At 25.8% G+C, this 21584-nt stretch overlaps 1 protein-coding gene across 1 annotated transcript; it reads left to right on the forward strand.

Moving 5' to 3' along the window:
- Positions 1-5580: 5580 nt before the first annotated feature.
- Positions 5581-6703, forward strand: OCT59_021816 (uncharacterized protein; the record flags this gene model as incomplete). The annotated part of the gene is made up of 2 exons (XM_066146764.1): positions 5581-6013; positions 6474-6703. 2 exons carry the CDS (start codon positions 5581-5583, stop codon positions 6701-6703), a joined length of 663 nt encoding a protein of 220 aa, XP_066005870.1.
- Positions 6704-21584: the final 14881 nt, after the last annotated feature.

Here is a 21584-nt window from a genome sequence, read left to right on the forward strand (position 1 = left end):
GAGAAAACTTGTAGGCTATTTCGAGAATTGGGAGGCCACGCTCAAGGCTTTAGATACTCTTCAAGTTTTCCTTGCTTTAGATAAGGAGTTGAAATGGTGTCAATACTCTATTTCTACCTTGAAGAAACAGCACAAGCTGAAGGCTAAAAATACTCTGAATAAGAAGTCTGGGAATACTGGACATAATTCGATTAGTAATTAGCCTAAAAAGAAGGATAAGAAGTCCTTGATCAAAGCCGCTAAAAATGATAACCAGTTGAAGAACCTGAATTCTCAAAAGAAGGCAAAGAAATCCTCAAAGAGTAAGGGTGGTAATAAAGGTAACAATGAGGTTTTAGCAGAGATTTTAACTTTATTACAAAAATTAAATTAGTCTCATTCCTATTTATAGTACCCTGGGTATGATACAGATTTCAGAGGTTTTGACCTTATACCCAGTGTTGTCATGGGACAATGTCTGGTAGCAAAAATGTTTAGCATCCAATTATGCATAAATATATATAATTTTTGTAGAGTTTTTTAAGTTACAGAAGAGTACGGACAGAGCGCAGACATGTCTGGGACAACCAAAAAAAACTGCAGACATCAAAAATGTACAATACTGCTTATACCCCCACCATTGCATGAGTTTTTATTATTAGTAGATATGGGTATTTATCATGAGTACAGTCAACCCTTGTTATAATAAACCCTAGGTTCCAGACCTCAACTTCGCTATAGGGCTATAGTGAAGATTTTAAGAGATTTGATTGGTTAATTCATTATAGCAAGGGGAAATTTATTATAGTTGTCTGAAAAATTCATTATATTAAGGGTTCGCTATATCAAGGTTTGACTGTAATACCTAGGTATTTATTAAATTATTTTAAATAATAAAATTGGTAGAAAATGGGAGTTCTTTTTTGTAGGGTACTGTGCATAGGGGTATTGTGGCCCACAAAATACGGTATTTTTCTAATTAGAATATAGAGCATTTTTAGCTGCAGAATTTTTTTATATTTTATTTCGCTTTATACACCCATAGGCTATAGAGAGGCTTGCCTCAGTTGATTCCTTTATTTTTACCCAATGTGTATGGGTTAAACTAGGCGGGTAGTTTTACCTAGGTATAGCTCTACTCTTTATTCAAGAGTGAGGTCTGATGGCAAGAAATTTAAGCTTCTAGCACTGGATGTTCCTTAACGACCCAATTACTCATATTTTAGCCTTTCGTATTTACGTATTGATTGTCTTTAATTTGTATTGGTTGTTTCTGACTACTCTTATAAAAATAAAATAAAATAAATATACAAGTTTTAATTTAAATAGGAAAATACAAATGATATTCACACCACCATTCTTTTCACCAGGAACTGTAATTTTCATTAAAATATAAAAAATCATCATTATTTGTTAAAGATCAGGAACCCTATGAAAATAAAATATATTTAAAATTTTATTAAAATATACTTAAAATAAATATCAATTTTAATTCACGATATACTTATAATATACCTAGAATATGCCTAAAATACTCTTAAAATATACTTTTAATGTACTTGTTTTTTTTGCCCAAGTACTTAAATTATACTTAAAATATACTTAAACTAAAATTTAATACATGTTTAAAATATTCTTAAAATGTGCTTAAAATTCAATTTAAGTATATTTTAAGTATAATTTAAGTACTTGGGCAAAAACAAATACATTAAAAGTATATTTTAAGAGTATTTTAGGCATATTTTAGGCAGTGTTGTACATGGACACTGTCTGCAGTAGTGTTGTTATCGGCCCGGTTCGGTCCGACTTGAAGCTAAAGTCAAGCCACGCTGATAAAAAGTCAAGCCGAACCAAGCCGAACCGAATCGACTTGAAGTTATAAGTCGAACCAAACCGTAAAGTCGATGGCGGGCTGATGGAATCGATGGAGTCGATGGAGTCGATGGCGGGCCGATGGGGTTGATGGAGTTGATGGAATCGATATAATCAAATAAATCAATAAATTTATAACTAAATAATAAAAACACTTTAAATTTATTTTTATATTTAAAATTTAAACTTTATTTATTAATTTTATAAAATATAAATTCAACTAAATAGTTGTATCCATGAATTCAAACACATACATGCTTCAATTGCACTATCTCCCAACCTATTTCTTCTTTTATTAATCAATTCACCAGATTTGGAAAAAGCTTGTTCACTTGGGACAGATGTAGAAGGTATACCTATATAATCACGTGCAATTTTGGATAAAAGTGGATAATGTAACTTGTGATTTCTCCACCATTCACAGGGATTAATATTTGAAGGTTCTAATGGAATTATTAAATATTCATTAATCTCATTACGTGATTGTGAATTATTGGATTTTTTCTTTTTTTGAAGCATATGATCTAAAAGTCCAATAGATTTTCTTTTATTTCCTTCTAAAGTATCATTATTATCTTCATCAAATAGTTTTTCCAAATCTTGATAATTATTAAATTTATCTATAAGCATCTGTTTTAAGTCTTCTTCATTAATATTATCAGGAAGTATTTGTGTCTTATAGCGAGGATCTAATACTAAAGCCAAATAAGCACTTGTATTATAAAGATTTCCTGATATAGAATTAAATTTGTCATTCATTTCTTGAGCAACTTCTTTTACCCATTTTATTTTGGTTTTATATATAGTTGTTGTTATATGATCAGACAAATGATCCAAAAGAAGTAATAATGTTCTAAGAGTAGGATAATTGGATCCAGACATTACTTCTGTAAAATCAAAAAATGGCTTTAAAAAACTGCAAAAATGTTCAATTTCCTTCCATTCACTTTCTGATAGATCCAATTTAACAAAATCTTTATTTAAGGATAATACAGAAGTAATTATTAATTTGTTTGTAAGAAAAGATTCCAACATAGAATATGTGCTATTCCATCTGGTTCTGACATCACGTATTAATTTCTTATAATTGACTTGCAATTTCTCTGCCAAATCTAACAATTCTTGTTTTTTTTTTGGTGATCTTCTTATTTCTACAACAAAAGCTCTTACCTTATCAATAACAGGTTGTAATTTTTTTAATCCAGCATTTACTACAAGAGCAACTGTATGAGCACCACACCTAATTATATTGAAATTTACTTGCAATTCACTTGAAAGGTTTGTAGAAAGTAAATTCATTCCTGCAACTTGATTAGCTCCATTATCAATAGTAATTGTCGAGGCTTTTGTTGTAATAGAAAATTCTTGAAAAATTTTCAAAGTTGCTTCTTTAATTTGTTCACCAGTGTGAGGGTGAGGAAATCTTTGAAAAGCAATTACTGTATGTTTCAAATCCCATTTATCATCAATCCAATGTGCAGTAAGGACCATATATGGAGCACCAGTATCAGATGTCCACATATCAGATGTAAATGAAATTTTTGAATCATTTTCCTAAATAATTAAACAATTTAAGTAATGATAATAATTTTAAATAATCCATCATAAAATAAACTTACCTGAAATAATTTTATAATATCTTTTTTATATTGACCATATTTTTCACCAATTTTTTTACGAAGAGTTTGTCTTGAAAAAATTTGAAATCTAGGATTAAGGCTTGTAATAAATTTTTTAAAATGGAGATTATCAACAACTCTAAATGGCTGGCAATCTGCAATCACCCAATTTATAAGATTATTTAAAATATCTAAATATTCTTTCCCTTGTAATTTTGCATATGTTGTTTGAGCCCTACTAAATGCAACTTCAATTGATCCTGCTCCTCCAGGTTGAACCTTTGAATGCTTTTTTTCCCAATGATCATTGAGAGTAGTAGTTGTAGAAGATTTTGATGATTACAATAATTACATTTAATACTTATACGATTACCATTTTCATCACAAATTTTTTCAAACTGTGCTTGGTGCACGAGTTGGAGGTATATTCTTCAGTTTCTTTTCTAATGAATGTAGCGAAACCTCTTCATCAGTCCTTTCTTCCTGCATCTCCTGCATATAATCATCATCATTAATTATTTGAACAATTGGTTCTAATATACAATCCCCAATTGTCAAATCCCTTTCATTTTCACGATCATTATCCTTTTCTAGATTATCACTCATAATGAAAAATTGGAATGGGTTAGATTTTTCTGGATTCTGAAAATTTGAATTTTGAAATTAGATAATCAAAGTTTCTTCTATTTTTGATTTCAGTCATTTCACTTTTTAAATCTCTACTAACCTTCTCTTTTCGTTTTTTTTTTGTATTTTTCTTTTTAGGAACGTCCGAAACGCTCAGAATAGTTTCTTTTGATCGAAATTCGCCTAGAAACTCCGGAATTTAGGTAAGTTAATTCTTTTTTTTCTTTTATTTTCATTATTTAAGATAAATAGTTAAATACTAATCTTTCCTTTTGTATTTTTCTTTTTAAGAACGTCCGGAACGCTCAGAATGGTTTCTTTTGATCGAAATTTGCCTAGAAACTCCAGAATTTAGGTAAGTTATTTCTTTTTTTTTCTTTTGTTTTCATTATTTAAGATAAACATTAACCTTATTGTTTTTTTTTGCTATATTTCTTTTAGGAACGCGTAGAACGGTCTTGGCTCTTGACTTCGTTGAAAATTGTTGAAAGTTAGGGGTTAAGCAAAACACTTAAGCGTTCCGCCTTCACCACTTTGGCTTGGAGCCTTGGACGCTTGGATACTTGAAAAAAAAAATGTGGCTTAAAAAAATAATCACCGATCAGGCGGAGATCAGCGATCAAGTGACTATCGACTCCATCAACTTCATCGGCCCGCCGCAGTCAAGTCGAACCGGACCGCGACTTGAATTCCTTAAAGTCAAACCAAACCGATTCGACTTCAAGCTTGAAGCCGAACCGAATCAACCCCATCAGCCCGGCTCAGCCCGGTTCGATGCGGCTTGTACTTAACAACACTAGTCCGCAGCATTTTGCTTAGACAATAATGTCTGTGTCCCGTGTCCATTGTCCATGTCCCAGAAAATGTCCCAATCATCACTTGTCATACGGACAGTGTCCAAGCATATTTCCAAATTGTCCAGAACAATTTTATATGTCCGGCCAGTCCGGGATGTCCGTATCTAAGCCACAATAAAAATTTCCACAAAAAATTTTCATTATGCCACATTGTTAGCTCCATATATTATTAGAACTGATATTAAAGTTAACAAAAGCAACCTCAAAACTTTTTGTAAACCTTGTATAGAAGAGTTGGGAGAGGAGAAAGGGCAAAAAACATGGTTTCCAAATAAAAAAGATCGAATAGTTCAACATTTTAAGAAATGTACTAATTTTTTTGCCCAAACAAATGAAGAGCAATGAAAAGAAGTATTTGAATTACTACAAACTAATAACAATAATGTTATTACGAATATAATTCCTCAAAAGAGAACATGTAAATATTTTAAAAAATTCAATAGATTATTAAATAATATTTCATAACATGTATATTTATTTTAATTCCAGACTCTACATCCTCTCAAGTTTCTCTGGCATCAAGTTCTTTTCATAAAGTAGCAGTGATTAACCGTTCATCATGTTATGGGCCTATGGATAATTATATTGTGCGATCCTTATCTAAAGAAGATTTAAAAAAGTTTAACATGTTACTACTTCAACTTACGGTCTCCTGTGGATGGGCATTATCATGGCCTGAAGCTAAGGAGTTATTCGATTTTTTAAATCCTTTTCTTAAACTACCTGATCACCATGTTCTTGGGGGTGATATTTTAAAACAAGTTGTAACTGATGCAGATAAAGCTATGGAAACTGCACTTAAAGAAGATCCTGTTGGTGTGACTTTAACTTTTGATGGATGGACCAATGTAAAGAATGAGCAATTGTTAGGAACAGTTATATTATCTTCTGAAGGAAAGCCTTATGTTAGGAAAGCAGTTGATATCACATCTGAACGTGAAAATAATGCTGCAGTAATAAATAAAACTGAAGCAATGCTTACTGAGTTAAAAAATAAAGAAATTACTGTTTGCGCTATAGTTACTGATAGTGCATCTGCATATGCTGCAGCTCAGTATTGTATTTTTTTATTATTTGATTTAATTTATTTAAATATTTAAAGATTTACATATCTTTTATATTATATTATATAAGACACCGGATGAGAATTTCGAATAGGTCAATAATATTTTTACCATGTTTTGCCCATCAGATTAACCTTTGTGTGGGCGAAATTTTCAAAGAATCTACTGAATTTAAGATTACTGTTGATCGTGGTATCCGGCTTGCTACTTATTTTAACAATTCAAATCATAAATTCTTTATTGGACATTTACAAAATCAGCAATATGAAACATATAAAAAACATATTGCAATATCTGTTCCAGGAGAGACACGATGGAATAGTCTTTATAATATGTGTGTTAGTCTTTTAAAAACTCAACAAGCATTACAAGTAAGCATATTTAAATAATTTAATCATTTATTAAAAATTAGCAATAAATATAAACTTAATTCTAATTTTTTTATTAGATTCTAGCTATCAATTTCAAACCACCAATTGTTGAAACACGTCATCAGCAAGGAGAAACACCAACTTTACCACGTGAAATATTTGAGATTATTGACTCTTCTACATTCTGGGATCAAATTACGCTTATTAATGAAATTCTTGATCCATATTGCAAATTGCTTAATTTACTACAATGTGATAAGGCACGTTTATTTCAGGTAGTACATAGTATGAATTTTTGGTTCAATTTTGGTTGAATTATTCAGATGATACACTTGCTAAACGAATTATTGGACGATTGGAAAAACGTTGGAAAGATTGGGAACAACCCCTCCTTTTACTATCTTATTTATTACATCCTGAGTACCGAATGAATCAATTTAATAATACAATTTCTAGTGTCAATTATTCAGCATTTGGAAAGTGGCTAATGTATTATTATCGTGCATGGTCTGAAAAAAAACCAAAATGTATACTCCGTGAGTTTGATGATTTCTGGCTAGCTAAATATCCATTTGATCTTGAATCTTATAGACAATTTGATAATGACATTTGGCATTATTGGTGCTATATTAGTGTTTCTACAAATGAATTGGGTTTTGTAGCTTGTAGAATTTTTGGTATATGCATAAATCAGCTTCTGTAAAAAGGCTTTGGAGCTGCATGGGGTTTTTACAAACAAATTAGCATAATAGATTAATGGTATATTTTATATTCATATTTTGTTAAAAACATATATATTCTAACATTAATTTTTTAATATATAGTCATCTAATAAAGCTCTCCAAATGAGCAAATTAAGAGCTGAAATTACATATGGCCACCGTCTTCATAATAATCCACCATCTATTGAACAAACATTAGATATTAATAATGTAAATGAAACTGATATTAATCAACATTTTAATAATATAAATGGTTCAGAAAATGTTAGAGATAATAGTCCAGCTGCTAATTTAGAAACTAATTTTGAACCAATAGAAGATGATTCAGATGATAAAATCACTGAACCCCGGCTAGAAAATGATTTTGGTGAATATCTTCAAGGTTGGGCTGAAATGCTAGAGGAAGAGAAAAATGCTGAGCTTGATGAAGAAACTGAAGAACAAAGTAATACACAAATAGGTGATGTTACTCATCCCGCTAATGATACTAGTGCTAAATGGGATTTGTTAACACTCTTTAATAATATAGATGTAAACTTACCATTCTAATAATTGATGTAAATTTGCTGTATCTCTGATGTTAATTTTGCAAAATAATAAATGGATTTTACGTTTAAACATAAATATACTAATTATTAATCAATAATCATTATTCTAAACGTAAACTTTTATTTAAATCGTAAAATAAAATAATCATGTGATTTATATATAATATCTGTGATATGTCCAGGACATAAAAAGTGCAGGATACGGACAGGGACTGTCTGGTCCCGGCTGTCTCATGTCCGTGTCTGTGTCCCATGACAACACTGATTTAGATATATTATAAGTATATCGTGAATTAAAATTGATACTTATTTTAAGTATATTTTAATAAAATTTTAAGTATATTTTAAGTATAAAGACTTTTCATAGAGGAATTTATATCATTTACTTCACTAATAATTTGATTCAGAATTTCTAGATGTTTTTCTGTTTGCTTTGAATACTTTGCTCTTCTCTACTGGTAAAAGACTTTTCTCGATTATAATCAACCTAGGAATTAGTAATTGTGCAGATTTTACTATATTGCTGCTATTATCTATTGTAATTGTAAATAAAGAATATGGCACATACTGTATTTGATTGTGAGAATTGCTTCATTTAATTATCAATATATGGGGACGTCCATAGCAAAAGGAAGGATAGGCCAAAAAATTCAAATTTGAGATTTTATTATAATTATATGTTTATTGGTCTAATTATTAAGAAAATATGGTTTTTTATTAATAATATATTAGTAAAAAAGTTTAATTTTGAAATTTTCTTATTATTTGCATTTTACTTTTATAGAATTAATAAGCAACATAAATTTATTAAAAGAAAATCAATACTCTTAGTACAGTCAAAGCTCGTTATAGTGAACTTTCCGTTCTACTATGTAATTTTTTCCCTTTTTTTCACTATAACGAGATTTATTAAGAAAATTCACTATATCGAGAGAAATTAATTATAAGGAAAAAAATCAATAGGTCACTATAACGCGATTTTATTTAATGTTCACTATAACGAGATTCACTATAACGAGCTTTGACTGTAAATTGCTTGTAAAATTTAGTTTTAGATAAAAAAAAAAGGACTGAAAGTCAATTTATTTCACAATTAAGTGATGATCTGCCAAATTTATTATGTGATTTAAATTGCAACTTTTTTAAAATTACGGAATTATCCCATCCCATCCTTTTGCTACAGGCATCCCCATATGCACATATAATTCCAATATATTCCATTCTGCTACAGGTTTTACAAGTCAGTAGTTAAAGAGCAATTAGTATTCTGAATAGGTCAGGTCAGGTCAGAAAATCTGTCTTATCTAACCTGAAAAAAAATCAGATCATGTCAAGTTAATAACCCATCTTACTCATTGATCCATTTGATCTAATATAATATTTTGGGTCAGTTAAATTAAACAGGTCAAATTGATTAAAAAACAAATGTTTTTTTAATTAAAAAATCATTTTATTACAGCTGATTGCAAAATTATACAACCATCCTATGATTTTCAATTTGAAAATTTGATATTTTGAATTTTTCAAGAATTAGTAAAAAAGCAAGTTTAAATACCCATATCCACCAATCTGCGAAATTAACAAAATTCGTCTAAATTAAGGAATTTAACAATAATTTAATAAAAATTAGGTAAATTAAGTTTTGCAAAAATAATCACACTTGTACTACATGATCATATGACAGATATCAAGAAATTACTTCAATAAAAAGTTGCATTAAAAAAATTTTTTTCTTTCGTAAACTCCCTATTAAACTCCCCATCAACTTCCCCATTAACTTTTCAACCAGTTTTTACATCAAGTAAGTTGAGAATTTTTGCAAGTATATTAGTAATTATATTACATTAGACACAACTTGAAACTGTTTTTTTATTTATTTTTTTTATAATTTAAAAAAAAATTATTTAGAAAGCAAAATTATTCAAAAAAATCTTTTAATAAAAAAATAACTCTAAATATTAATAACGATGATTTAGCAAAATTAAATTATATATTGATTAGTTGTTTAATTATAATTTATTTGATATTTATTATTAATTATTTTTCAGTTAATTTTTTTTCGTTAAATCATTAAATATTCTGGATTTTTGTAAAGTTTTTCTTTTTTTTTAATAAACTAACTTTATAATATTTTTTTTCCTTTTTTTCTAGAAACTCCTTCTACTGGTTTCGGGTTAAAGAGGTAAATATTTTAGAAGAAGTCTTAAAGTTTTTTTTATATATTTTTAACATTTTTTCTTACATAAGAATGGGTTTTGATCGATTTTAATCAGTATTGCGCCATATAATTGATGATTGGCAAATTCTGCAAATTGGCGGATATGCTATTTGGTAATAACTTTAACTCCTTAAAATTAATATAGATTTTAAAGTAATTTATTTATATTGAATCATATGATATATTTTTATAAACAAGTTTTTAACTTAATTTTTTACTAGTCTTTGAAAAATTCAAAATATTAAATTTTCAAATTAAAAAATCATAGGGTGGTCTTACAATTTTGCAATCAGCTATAATTATTACAAATGTAAATCTAGTATTGGTATAATTTGAAACTGTTGCAAAATGGTTTTTTTCGTTAAATTAAAAAATAAAAAACAGTTTGCACCATTTTTTATTGAAAATAATTTAAAACCATTATGAAATGATTTTTTCATTAAATTAAAAATAAAAAACAATTTGCATCATTAAAAAATGATTTGCACCATTAAAAAATGATTTGCACTATTAAAAAATGATTTGCACCATTAAAAAATGATTTGCACCATTTTTATTGAAACGATTTAAAACTGTTATGAAACAGTTTTTTTTTGTTAAATAAAAAAATAAAAAAATGTTTTGCAACATTTTTTATTACAAATAGTTATCAATTAGAATTGTAGAATTGTAATTGTGAATACATCTTTATTTTAGAACATGCAAATGGAAGGAAATCTGATAGAACAATATTTCATATCATCCATTATTGGCTAATACCGAATTTCTACATTTAATTATGGTAAATCAGTAAATCACAATAAAAAATTGCTCAATATTTTTTTTTTAGATTTTCAATCTGAAATTTGAAGTAAATGTTAGAAGTGAAAGTTTTTGGTTTTTTCATATAAGAACATTTAATAATATTCTTTTACTTCTTTTTTTTTTTATAGATTTTGGCCCAAACTTTAGAAATGAAAACAGGTAAAGGGAATTTGGAGATTTTACATATAAAAACATTTAATAATGTTCTTTTACTTCTTTTTTTTGTAGATTTCAGCTGAACTTTGAAAATGAAAAAGCAAGTATTTCTAAAGAAAAGAAGAAGCGGGGTTTTTAGTTTTTTATATAAAAACATTTATTACCCTATAAAAAATATATATACGGTTAGTATACTGTATTTTCGTATTTTGCGAACAGTATATTTATAGTATTATTACCGTATGATTACAGTATTTTCACATACTGTATATATTCGGTATTCTGCACACTGTATCATATATACGGTTTGCATACAGTATATTTTCCAGTTTTACCCGTATGTTTTATACTTGTAAACAGTAGAAAAACCGTATGTTTTATACTTGTAAACAGTATATTGTTTTATATTTTATATTGTGAACAGTATACTTTTCCAGGATAAACCGTATATTTTATACTGATAAACAGTACTCTTTTCCAGTTTAAACTGCATATTTTGTACTGATAAATAGTATATATTATTCAATTAAATCGTATATTTTATATTTGCAAACAGAATTTAAAATGCATTTATAATCAATAAAATTTTTATTAAATAATATTAAATATACAAATATTTTTTATAAATAATATAAATAAAAAACTAGTATAAAATAATATACTATTTGTAAAAAAAATAATATTAGCAAAATATAAACAAAAAAAAAAGAAATTTAATTAGTAATATTATCATTATTTTAAATATAAAAAAGAAATAATAAAAGGTTAGAAAAAAAAGAAAAAAAACTTAATTAGTAATATTATCATTATTTTAAATATAAAAAAGAAATAATAAAAAGTTAGTAATATTATTAATATATTAGTTAGATATAAAAAAGTAATAAAACGATAGTAGTAATGTTAGTAATATATTAAAAAAATTAAATAAAATACATAAAAGTAAAAAAAAAATATAATTAATATATGTTAACATATAATATTAATATAAAAATAAAAACATAAAAAGGTGTACATATAGTTGTTTAATTAATATTGTTAAAATTCACCATTACAATTCCAGAGAGATATTAGCGAAAGTAATTGTTAATTGATATATGTGCGTATCACTTTTTGTATAATTAGTAGTTTAGTACAAATATATATATTGTATATTATCAAAATAAGTTTTTTATTTAATTTTTATTATTATATGTTAAAATAGTTTTGGTATTCATTTTTATTGTCTTTTTTTTTCTAAAAAAAAAGAAGAGAAAAGAATATTTTTGAAAAAACAAACAAAAAATAAACAATAACGTGTTATTAATGCATGTGATCAGCGATCAGCTGAATTTTAATTGGTTAAATATAGAAATGCGAAAATTAAAAAGCAGAAGTATTTTTTTAAAATTTAAATCATACAGATTGTTTTTAAAGTTCAATTAGTTAGTAATTTAAAAGTTCTTTTTTTTAATAAGAAAATTTGTAAAAATTTTTTTTAATACTGCTTAATTTTTAAATTAAAGCCTTAATACTAAATTAGTTAAATTAGAATTAAGAAAAATTTGTAAGAATTTTCTTTGATACTGCTTAATTTTTAAATTAAAGCCTTAATATTAAATTAGTTAAATTAGAATTAAGCAGTATTAAGAAAAATTCGCAAGAATTTTCCTTAATACTGCTTAATAGTTAAATTAGAATTAGGGAGGTTACATATATTATGTAATTATTATAGGGGGAGGGGGGTAGTTAAAATTTTACGTTACACTTATTTAAATCATATGATTTATAAATATTATAATTTGATTGGTTATGAAATCTAACAGGGGGGGGGGGATAAGGTTTATAATAAAATGAATATTACGTGATATGTGTAACTCCTCTTAACATATGGGCTGATTTATGGAATTAAGTTTTTATATTCAAAAAACTAACTTTATTAAGCAAATGCAAATACAAGTTACATGAAAATGATAGATTCACACCAGCTGACATAAATAAAATTGATTTGATTATATTATTTTTTGATTTTTTTTAATAATATCATTAAAATTAAAAAATTTAAATATAATTGTCATGACAAAAGATTGAATAACTTAACGTGTATCTGTGCTAGATGAATGAATTTATATTCATTAGAAAGAGGTAATCAAGAGCTATCTATAAACCAAATATCGCATGAATTGAATCACAAGTTGCTGAATAATTACGTTCAATGTATTTGTTTTTAACTTTTGACTTTGATCGTTAATATCTTCACATCTAGTAATTCAATTTGAATGATCTTTTTTCGTTCAGGTAGTTTAGGTTCTGGCCTTTCATATGAATATAAATATATGTGTTTAGCATGTATTTACGCTGATATATTAACGATTTTGTTAATTGAATAAAACTCTGATACAAAAATTTTTAAAATTATAATTCTTACCAAAAGATGATCTTTACAGGTATTATTGAGCTCTTTTTACTTTACTTAATAAGGTTTTATTTGCAATTTCTGTTTTAAATTGAATAAATTAATAAAATCAATTTTAAAAAGTAATTAACAAGTAGAATAAAATCAGTATAGTAAAAAACAAAAAAAAACATCTCAAAAACTCTAAAGCATAACTCACATTTTTATTTTGTATATTTTTACTAAAAAAAAGAAGGAACTAAGGTTAAAAATAAATGAAAAAAGATTTTTCTTATTAATATAAATTATTAATATTTGTTTTCTTAATTATTGATTAAAAAAAACCTGCTATATATGCCTATAAACTTTTCTAAGTCACCTAACAAAAATCTGATTGAAAAGTGATTGAAAAGTGATTGAAAAGTGATTAAAAAAGAAAGTAGTTGCCATTGTTATTTTTGAATAAACATTAAAAAATTTTTTTTTATTTTTTGATAGATTTAGATCATCTGATTATGTAACACATATAATTTAAGCTTGTGAAACATAATTCTTGTTAAAATGTGCAAATCTTTATGAAAATCTTAATTTTGGCTAATTCCACAAATTGGCGAATAAGCAGTATTAAGAAAAATTCGCAAGAATTTTCCTTGATACTGCTTAATTTTTTAAACTAAAGCCTTAATACTACTAAATTAGTTAAATTAGAATTAAGCAGTATTAAGAAAAATTCGCAAGAATTTTCCTGATACTGCTTAATTTTTAAATTAAAGCCTTAATACTAAATTAGTTAAATTAGAATTAAGCAGTATTAAGAAAAATTCGCAAGAATTTTCCTTGATACTGCTTAATTTTTAAATTAAAATCTTAATACTAATTTATAAAAATGATTTATAATTGAGTTTTGAATTTAGTATTATCAATAAGGATGGTGCCGCAAATATGTAATTGCGGAATAATTGCGATTTACGGTATTGCGGAACATTGCGGATTTTTAAATCTAAAAATCTGCAAATCCGCAAATCCGCAATTATCCGCAATCCCGCAAATATTCCGCAAATCTGCAAATATCGCAAAGTACCTCAAATATTCCGCAATTGAATTGCGGTACTTTGAGGATTTGCAGAATATTTGCGGATTTGCGGAATGTCCGCAAAAAAAACTTTCTTTTTTTTAATAAAATATAATTACTACTAAAAAAAAAAATATTTCTATTTATTATTAATAATAAAAGAAATTATTTTACATAAAAAAAAATTAAAAAAAACGCTGGAACCTATAGTTCCGGCGTTTTTACATAAAAAAAAATTAAATAAAACCGCCAGAACTTATAGTTCCAGCGTTTTAATTAAAAAAAGTTTAAAGAAAATGCCGGAACCTATAGTTCTGGCGTTTTTATTAAAAAAAATTTAAAGAAAACGCTGGAACCCATAGTTCCAGCGTTTTTACATAATAAAATTAAAAGAAAACGCTGGAACCTTAGTTCCAGCATTTTTATTAAAAAAAATTAAAAGAAAACGCCGGAACCTATAGTTTCGGCGTTTTTATTAAAAAAAATTAAAAGAAAAACGCCGGGAAGCTTGGATTCCGGCGTTTTTATTAAAAAAACTAAAAAGAAAACGCCGGAACCTTAGTTCTGGCGTTTTTATTAAAAAAAACTAAAAGAAAACGCCGGAACCTTAGTTCCGGCGTTTTTACATAAAAAAATTAAAAGAAAATGCCGCAACCTATAGTTCCGGCGTTTTTTATGTAAAAAAATTAAAAGCAAAAAACGCCGGAACCTATAGTTCCAGCGTTTTTACATAAAAAAATTCAAAAGAAAACGTCGGAACCCATAGTTCCGGCATTTTTACATAAAAAAAATTAAAAGAAAACGCCGGAACCCATAGTTCTGGCGTTTTTATATAAATAAATTAAAAGAAAATGCCGGAACCTATAGTTCCGGCGTTTTTATATAAAATAATTAAAAGAAAATGCCGGAACCTTAGTTCCGGCGTTTTTATTAAAAAAAAATTTAAAGAAAACGCCGGAACCTTAGTTCCGGCGTTTTTACATAAATTAAAAAAATTAAAGAAAACGCCGGAACCTATAGTTCTGGCGTTTTTACATAAAAAAAATCAAAGAAAACGCCGGAACCTATAGTTCCGGCGTTTTTCATAAAAAAATCAAAGAAAACGCCGGAACCCATAGTTCCGGCGTTTATATAAATAAATTAAAGAGAAAACGCTGGAACCTATAGTTCCGGCGTTTTTATATAAAATAATTAAAAGAAAACGCCGGAACCCATAGTTCTGGCGTTTTTATTAAAAAAAATTAAAAAATATGCCGGAAGCAATAGTTCCAGCATTTTTGTATAAAAAACCTATTAGTTCTGGTGTTTTTTGTATGTAAGAAAACACCAAAACTGAATTGCAGAATTACAGGCTACTAACCGCAATTCAACTTCAAAATCCGCAATATTGCGGAATTTGAAAATCATTTGCGGACCCATCCTTAATTATCAATCAGACTTTGAACTTAAAAATTAAACAGTATTAACAAAAATTCTTGCGAATTTTTAATAATTGTGATTTTACATCAGTGAGTTTTTGGGTAGTATATATTAGTGGATACTAGTATTGTTTGATGCTTTAAAGTGTAGAAAAACTTACGTCAAATAAATAAAAACTGGCAAAAAAATCAGATAGCCAATTTTTGGCTATATTTGTCCGATTTGTAACTTTTTGTAGCTGATTTTTAGTACGAATTGACAAAAATTGGATATGCCAATTTTTAAATTGCATATTCAAATCGGATTGCTGATTTTAGCTATATTTGTCTGATTTGTGACTTTTTACAGCCGTATTACCAATTCTTAACTACATTTTTCAGTTTTTTCACTATACAAAAAAATTGTATATACTGTACATTATGAAATATATATTTTTATAAAAAATTATATTGTAATATTGAATTAAATTTTAAAAAATATTTTATTAAGCAATATTAAATAAAAAACTAATCTTAAATAATTAAATTTTAAACAAAATACATTTAAGAATATAAATTTACTTGTAATTCAATGTAATATGCACAATTATAAAAATTAATAATTCCACAAATATTAACTGTACCTTCATTAAAATAAATATTCAAGTAGATTCTAAGCTGCTAAACAATTTTCAATTAATAAATGAAGTCGATTTGCTTTGGCTAAAGTGCTCAAAATACGCTCTGAAGTGACAAAATGGAAAAAAATAAAATTCGTGAATGAGTACCGTTGTGAAAATCGTGAATAACTCATCAAGTATTAACTGTACCTTCGTGAAAATTAATACTCAAGTAGATTTTGACATGCTGAACAATATTCAATTAATAAATGAAGTCGATTTACATTGGCTAAAGTGCTCAAAATACGCTCTGAATTGACAAAATGGAAAAAATAAAATTCGTGAATGAGTACCGTTGTGAAAATCGTGAATAACTCATCAAGTATTAACTGTACCTTCGTAAAAATTAATATCCAAGTAGATTTTGACATGCTGAACAACTTTCAATTAATATAAGAAGTCGATTTACTTTGGCTAAAGTGCTCAAAATACGCTCTGAAGTGACAAAATAGAAAAAATAAAATTCGTGAATGAGTACCGTTGTGAAAATCGTGAATAACTCATCAAGTATTAACTGTACCTTCGTAAAAATTAATATCCAAGTAGATTTTGACATGATGAACAACTTTTAATTAATATAAGAAGTCGATTTACTTTGGCTAAAGTGCTCAAAATACGCTCTGAAGTGACAAAACGGAAAAAAATAAAATTCGTGAATGAGTACCGTTGTGAAAATCGTGAATAACTCATCAAGTATTAACTGTACCTTCGTGAAAATTAATATTCAAGTAGATTTTGACATGCTGAACAACATTCTATTAATATAAAAAGTTAGTTTACTTTGGATAAAGTGCTCAAAATACGCTCTGAAGTGACAAAACGGAAAAAAATAAAATTCGTGAATGAGTACCGTTGTGAAAATCGTGAATAACTCATCAAGTATTAACTGTACCTTCGTGAAAATTAATATTCAAGTAGATTTTGACATGCTAAACAACTTACAATTAATATAAGAAGTTGATTTACTTTGGCTAAAGATCTCAAAATACGTTCTGAAGGTAAAAAAATTTGTAACTTAATACTACTGTATTATATAAAAAATGTAAATAATTCCAAAAATATTAACTGTACTTTTATGAAGATTAATATCTTAACAGTTTTAAACTTACTGAACTACTTTTAATTAAAAGAATAAGATTTACTTTAACCAAAATGCTCAAACAATACTTTGAAATATGTGTAAAAAAAATATAATATTTGTTTATATTTTAAATTATGAGTTATTTAATTTAAATGTGTTTATATTTAAGAAAAAAAATATTTTAATTCTATTTTATAAAGTATTTAAAAAGTATTTTAGTAAAGTTTTTGAGGCAAAAAAATAATTATAACTGAAATAAAAAAAAAAATCTAAGTTAATAAATAAATATTAAACCGTAATACATAATCACATGTTATATATTAAAATTAGAAATTTTATATTAAAATCGAAAAATCCTACTACAAATAGCCAAAAATCGGCAATTTCATGTTAAAAATCAGAAATATTATATTAAAATCAAAAATATTTATTAAAATCGGAAATATTATATTAAAATTGCCAAAAAATCAGATAGCCATATTAAAAAGGGAAAAATCTGATTTTTATTTATTTGACCTGTGTATATCTGTAGAAAATACGTTATAAACGTATGAATTTTAATATACTGTAGAATAATACGTATACCGTATCCTTCATTTACAATATTTTTGTGAACCGTATACAAAATACTGATATACAGTAGAAATGGTATACGTTATAGACGTATGAATTTAATATACCGTATCATACAGTATGTTTACCGTATACTTTATTGTATTTTTTACTAAACACATTTTGCAAACAGTATACATTATACTGATATGCCGTATGTAAAAATGCGAACTGTATCAAAAATACGTATATACAGTGTAAAAACCGTATACATATTTTTTATAGGGTTACCATTCTTTTACTTTTTTTAAAGACTAAAAAAATGATATATTAAGTCACAGAAATATATAATTTAAATTTTATTTTTATCATTAAAGTTGTTAAATTGTTGTATAATTAATACTTTTATTTAAACAGTTTATTTCTTTTAACTTAATTCAATATATTTACAAAATAAACAACTAATAATATTTATTATACAAGAACTAATATGTATTATTAACAAAATTATTATAATTATAAAAAAAATTAAAATTATGTACAAAAAATTGAATTACAAAAAAAATTAAAATTGAATTATGAAATTAAAAGAAAAAAAATGAATTATGATTTACGATCATTTTTTTTTTCAATTCTTAAAACACATATATATTAAATTAAATTTGAATTAAAAAAAAGTTACATATTCTCATCTAAAATACCTAAGTAATCACATATCATAATTAAAAGTTGTAGATAGCTAATTTCATTTAACTATCATGTATAATAACATGTGAATTTAAATTATTTGAAAAGTAAAAGATAAATAATAAATAAAATTACTCTCCATTATTCTAAAGGATCTATCTTAGGTAATATAAGCACTTTGCAGTAAAAAAGAACAAAACTACTAAAAAAAATAAAAAATGAGTTAATATAAAATCATCTGAACAAATTATAGCATTTAGAATATTTTTAGCATATAAAAGAAAATTTGAATTTTTTCAGTAGTTTCATTTTTTTTTACTGCAAAGCATCTATATTACAGGTTTATAAAGATAATCTTCAAGTTCATCAATATTCACAGTATTATTTTCATAATCAAATAATCCAAGTAAAAAAATTATTTTCACTTATATTGGTGGTGAAGTTAGTATTAATATTAGTTTGTAAATTAGAAATATTTTGATATTTTTCTTTATTTTTTTATAATAATTCAATTTACGCTGTGAATCGAAAACTAATTGTTAATAAGATTTAAAGACTTGATTAATAAATAAATTTAAAATATTGTAAAAATAAAAATACCAATTTGTCACAATATAATACAACTTTGACTTATCTGTTTTAGAATAATAAGATGATAGCTTATTCTAATAGCTAATCCAATATACATGCCACCCAAATTATTTTGGACTGCCGTAATTATAAGTAAAATCCCAAATTCAATTATGACATCCCAAATTATTTTGGCACTTTACATAGTAAATTATATATAAACTGAATGAATTATGACATCCCAAATTATAATTATGGCATCCTAAAATAATTTGGGCAGCATGTATATAATCCAATCTCTTCAATATAACAATACTTGGTACTTTTTTCATCAATTAATTTTTCAAGATAATCAAATAAAACATTGTAAATTGAAATAGATGATGATAATGTAATGCAGTGTTGTAACTGGGACTAGGACATGTCCTTGGATAGGATAGGACGAAATAGTCCAGGATTTGAACAAGATGTTGTTGATGTCCAGGACAAAAATTCATTATAAGAAAATATATGATTTATATATAATATTAATAAATTGGACAATATTTTAGACGGGCTAGGACGGGACAAATGAAATTGGACTTGGACAGGACATCAAAATTTTGTGGGACACTGTCCTGCTACATCACTGATGTAATGTATTATGAAAATGACATGAATTCCATTACTTTGTAAAATTTCTAAAAATTATAATAAATATATGACATATATTATTTTGTAATAAAAAATTAAATAAAATATATAAACAAACTACCTCTATTATATAACAGAGTTCTTTAATTATATCCTATTCTTCAGATGTAATTATAAAACTGTTAAAATCATGTTGAAGAATTATAAAATCATCAAATAAAAGCCTATATAAAATATAATAATTAAAAAAAAATATTAAAACTTAAAATAATTTAACCATATTTATATATAATTACATAAATTTTAATAATTACCTTTCATAATACTAGTATATGTTTTAGCATCAAGTGGGTGGAATTCCATCAGATTTTTATGTCTAGTATTATTTATATGATGCAAATAAACTATATTCAACAATCACGTGATGATGTTTCAATTTTCTGGTACAAATTTTCATATCATTGTCCAATAAAAAATGAGAATTTTTATATTACACTATTTCGTACATAATATTTTATGTCAAGATGAAAATTTTATTTATTGAAACTCTTCAACTTGTTGTTATCATTTTATTTTATGTGACATCAGTAAAGCCAGATCAAAATTTTCTCATTCACGTATGATGATTTTCTCATGAATCAGAAGGTTTTCTCATTGTTAAAGGAATTTTCTCATGATCAAATGAATGTAATAATTTGGGCCAGCATTGAAATATCATAATTTCAGCCTGAATTATAAAAATTTTTGATCAATAAGATAGAGCATATGTGATTTGATTTATTTCAAATTTAGGGCTGATCATATAAAAATCACTTAGTTTTAAATGCCTATAACTTTTTATATAGATTTTTTTTTCAAATATCTGACCGGTAATTTAATAGTACTTGTCTTGAAGAATAAAACTACCAGTTTATTTTCTTTAAAATTTATTTTTTAAATTTTTATAAGATTTTTTAGTACTACAATTTTATTGTTGAATATAGTTTACTTAAACCATAGTAAATTAAAAATATGTGTACCTAATTTATACTTTGTTTAAATTTTGTGATTTTAAGATCTTTTATGATCCTATTTATAGTTTATAGTACTTTTATAATAATGTAATATATATACGTTAGGTTTAAAGATTTTATTTCAGAAAATATATTAAGATGTTGTGAAAATCATTCTCTTCTTTGTGGTGAAGAGTTTATTTTTATGATGAGTTTTCTTAATTCTAGTATTATACTACTGTTTTCATCAAAATTATCCTTTAAAATCATAATTTTCTGATTTTTCTTAATTGCCTCTCTAGTCTTTACATATTTTAAAATTTTTATTAATTATATATGCGAGATATCACACATAATTTTTATAATGAAAAATCAATTTCATTTTGAGTACAAGTTCTTTCACAAATATTTTTTACAAACTAATATATGAATAAAAAAATTCTAAATTAATTCATTTGCTACATTTGGTTCATCTATCACATGCTTTAAATTTTTTTTTTGTTTTATTATTATTATCCCTTTGTCTATAGGCCTTCACAGACATATTTGCCTGCGAAAATTCTGAATTTTCAGTTTATATCATATAAAAATTTAATGTGTAATACAAAAACAAATTATATATTTTTGGATATCTTAAGTTCTGGACTTTATACCTATAACAATTTTTTCATCTAAATATGTATAAATAAAAGTTTTCTATATACTAAATTTA

The sequence above is a fragment of the Rhizophagus irregularis genome, chromosome 30 (assembly GCF_026210795.1).
Source record: "Rhizophagus irregularis chromosome 30, complete sequence".
Classification (NCBI taxonomy): Eukaryota; Fungi; Glomeromycota; class Glomeromycetes; order Glomerales; family Glomeraceae; genus Rhizophagus; species Rhizophagus irregularis.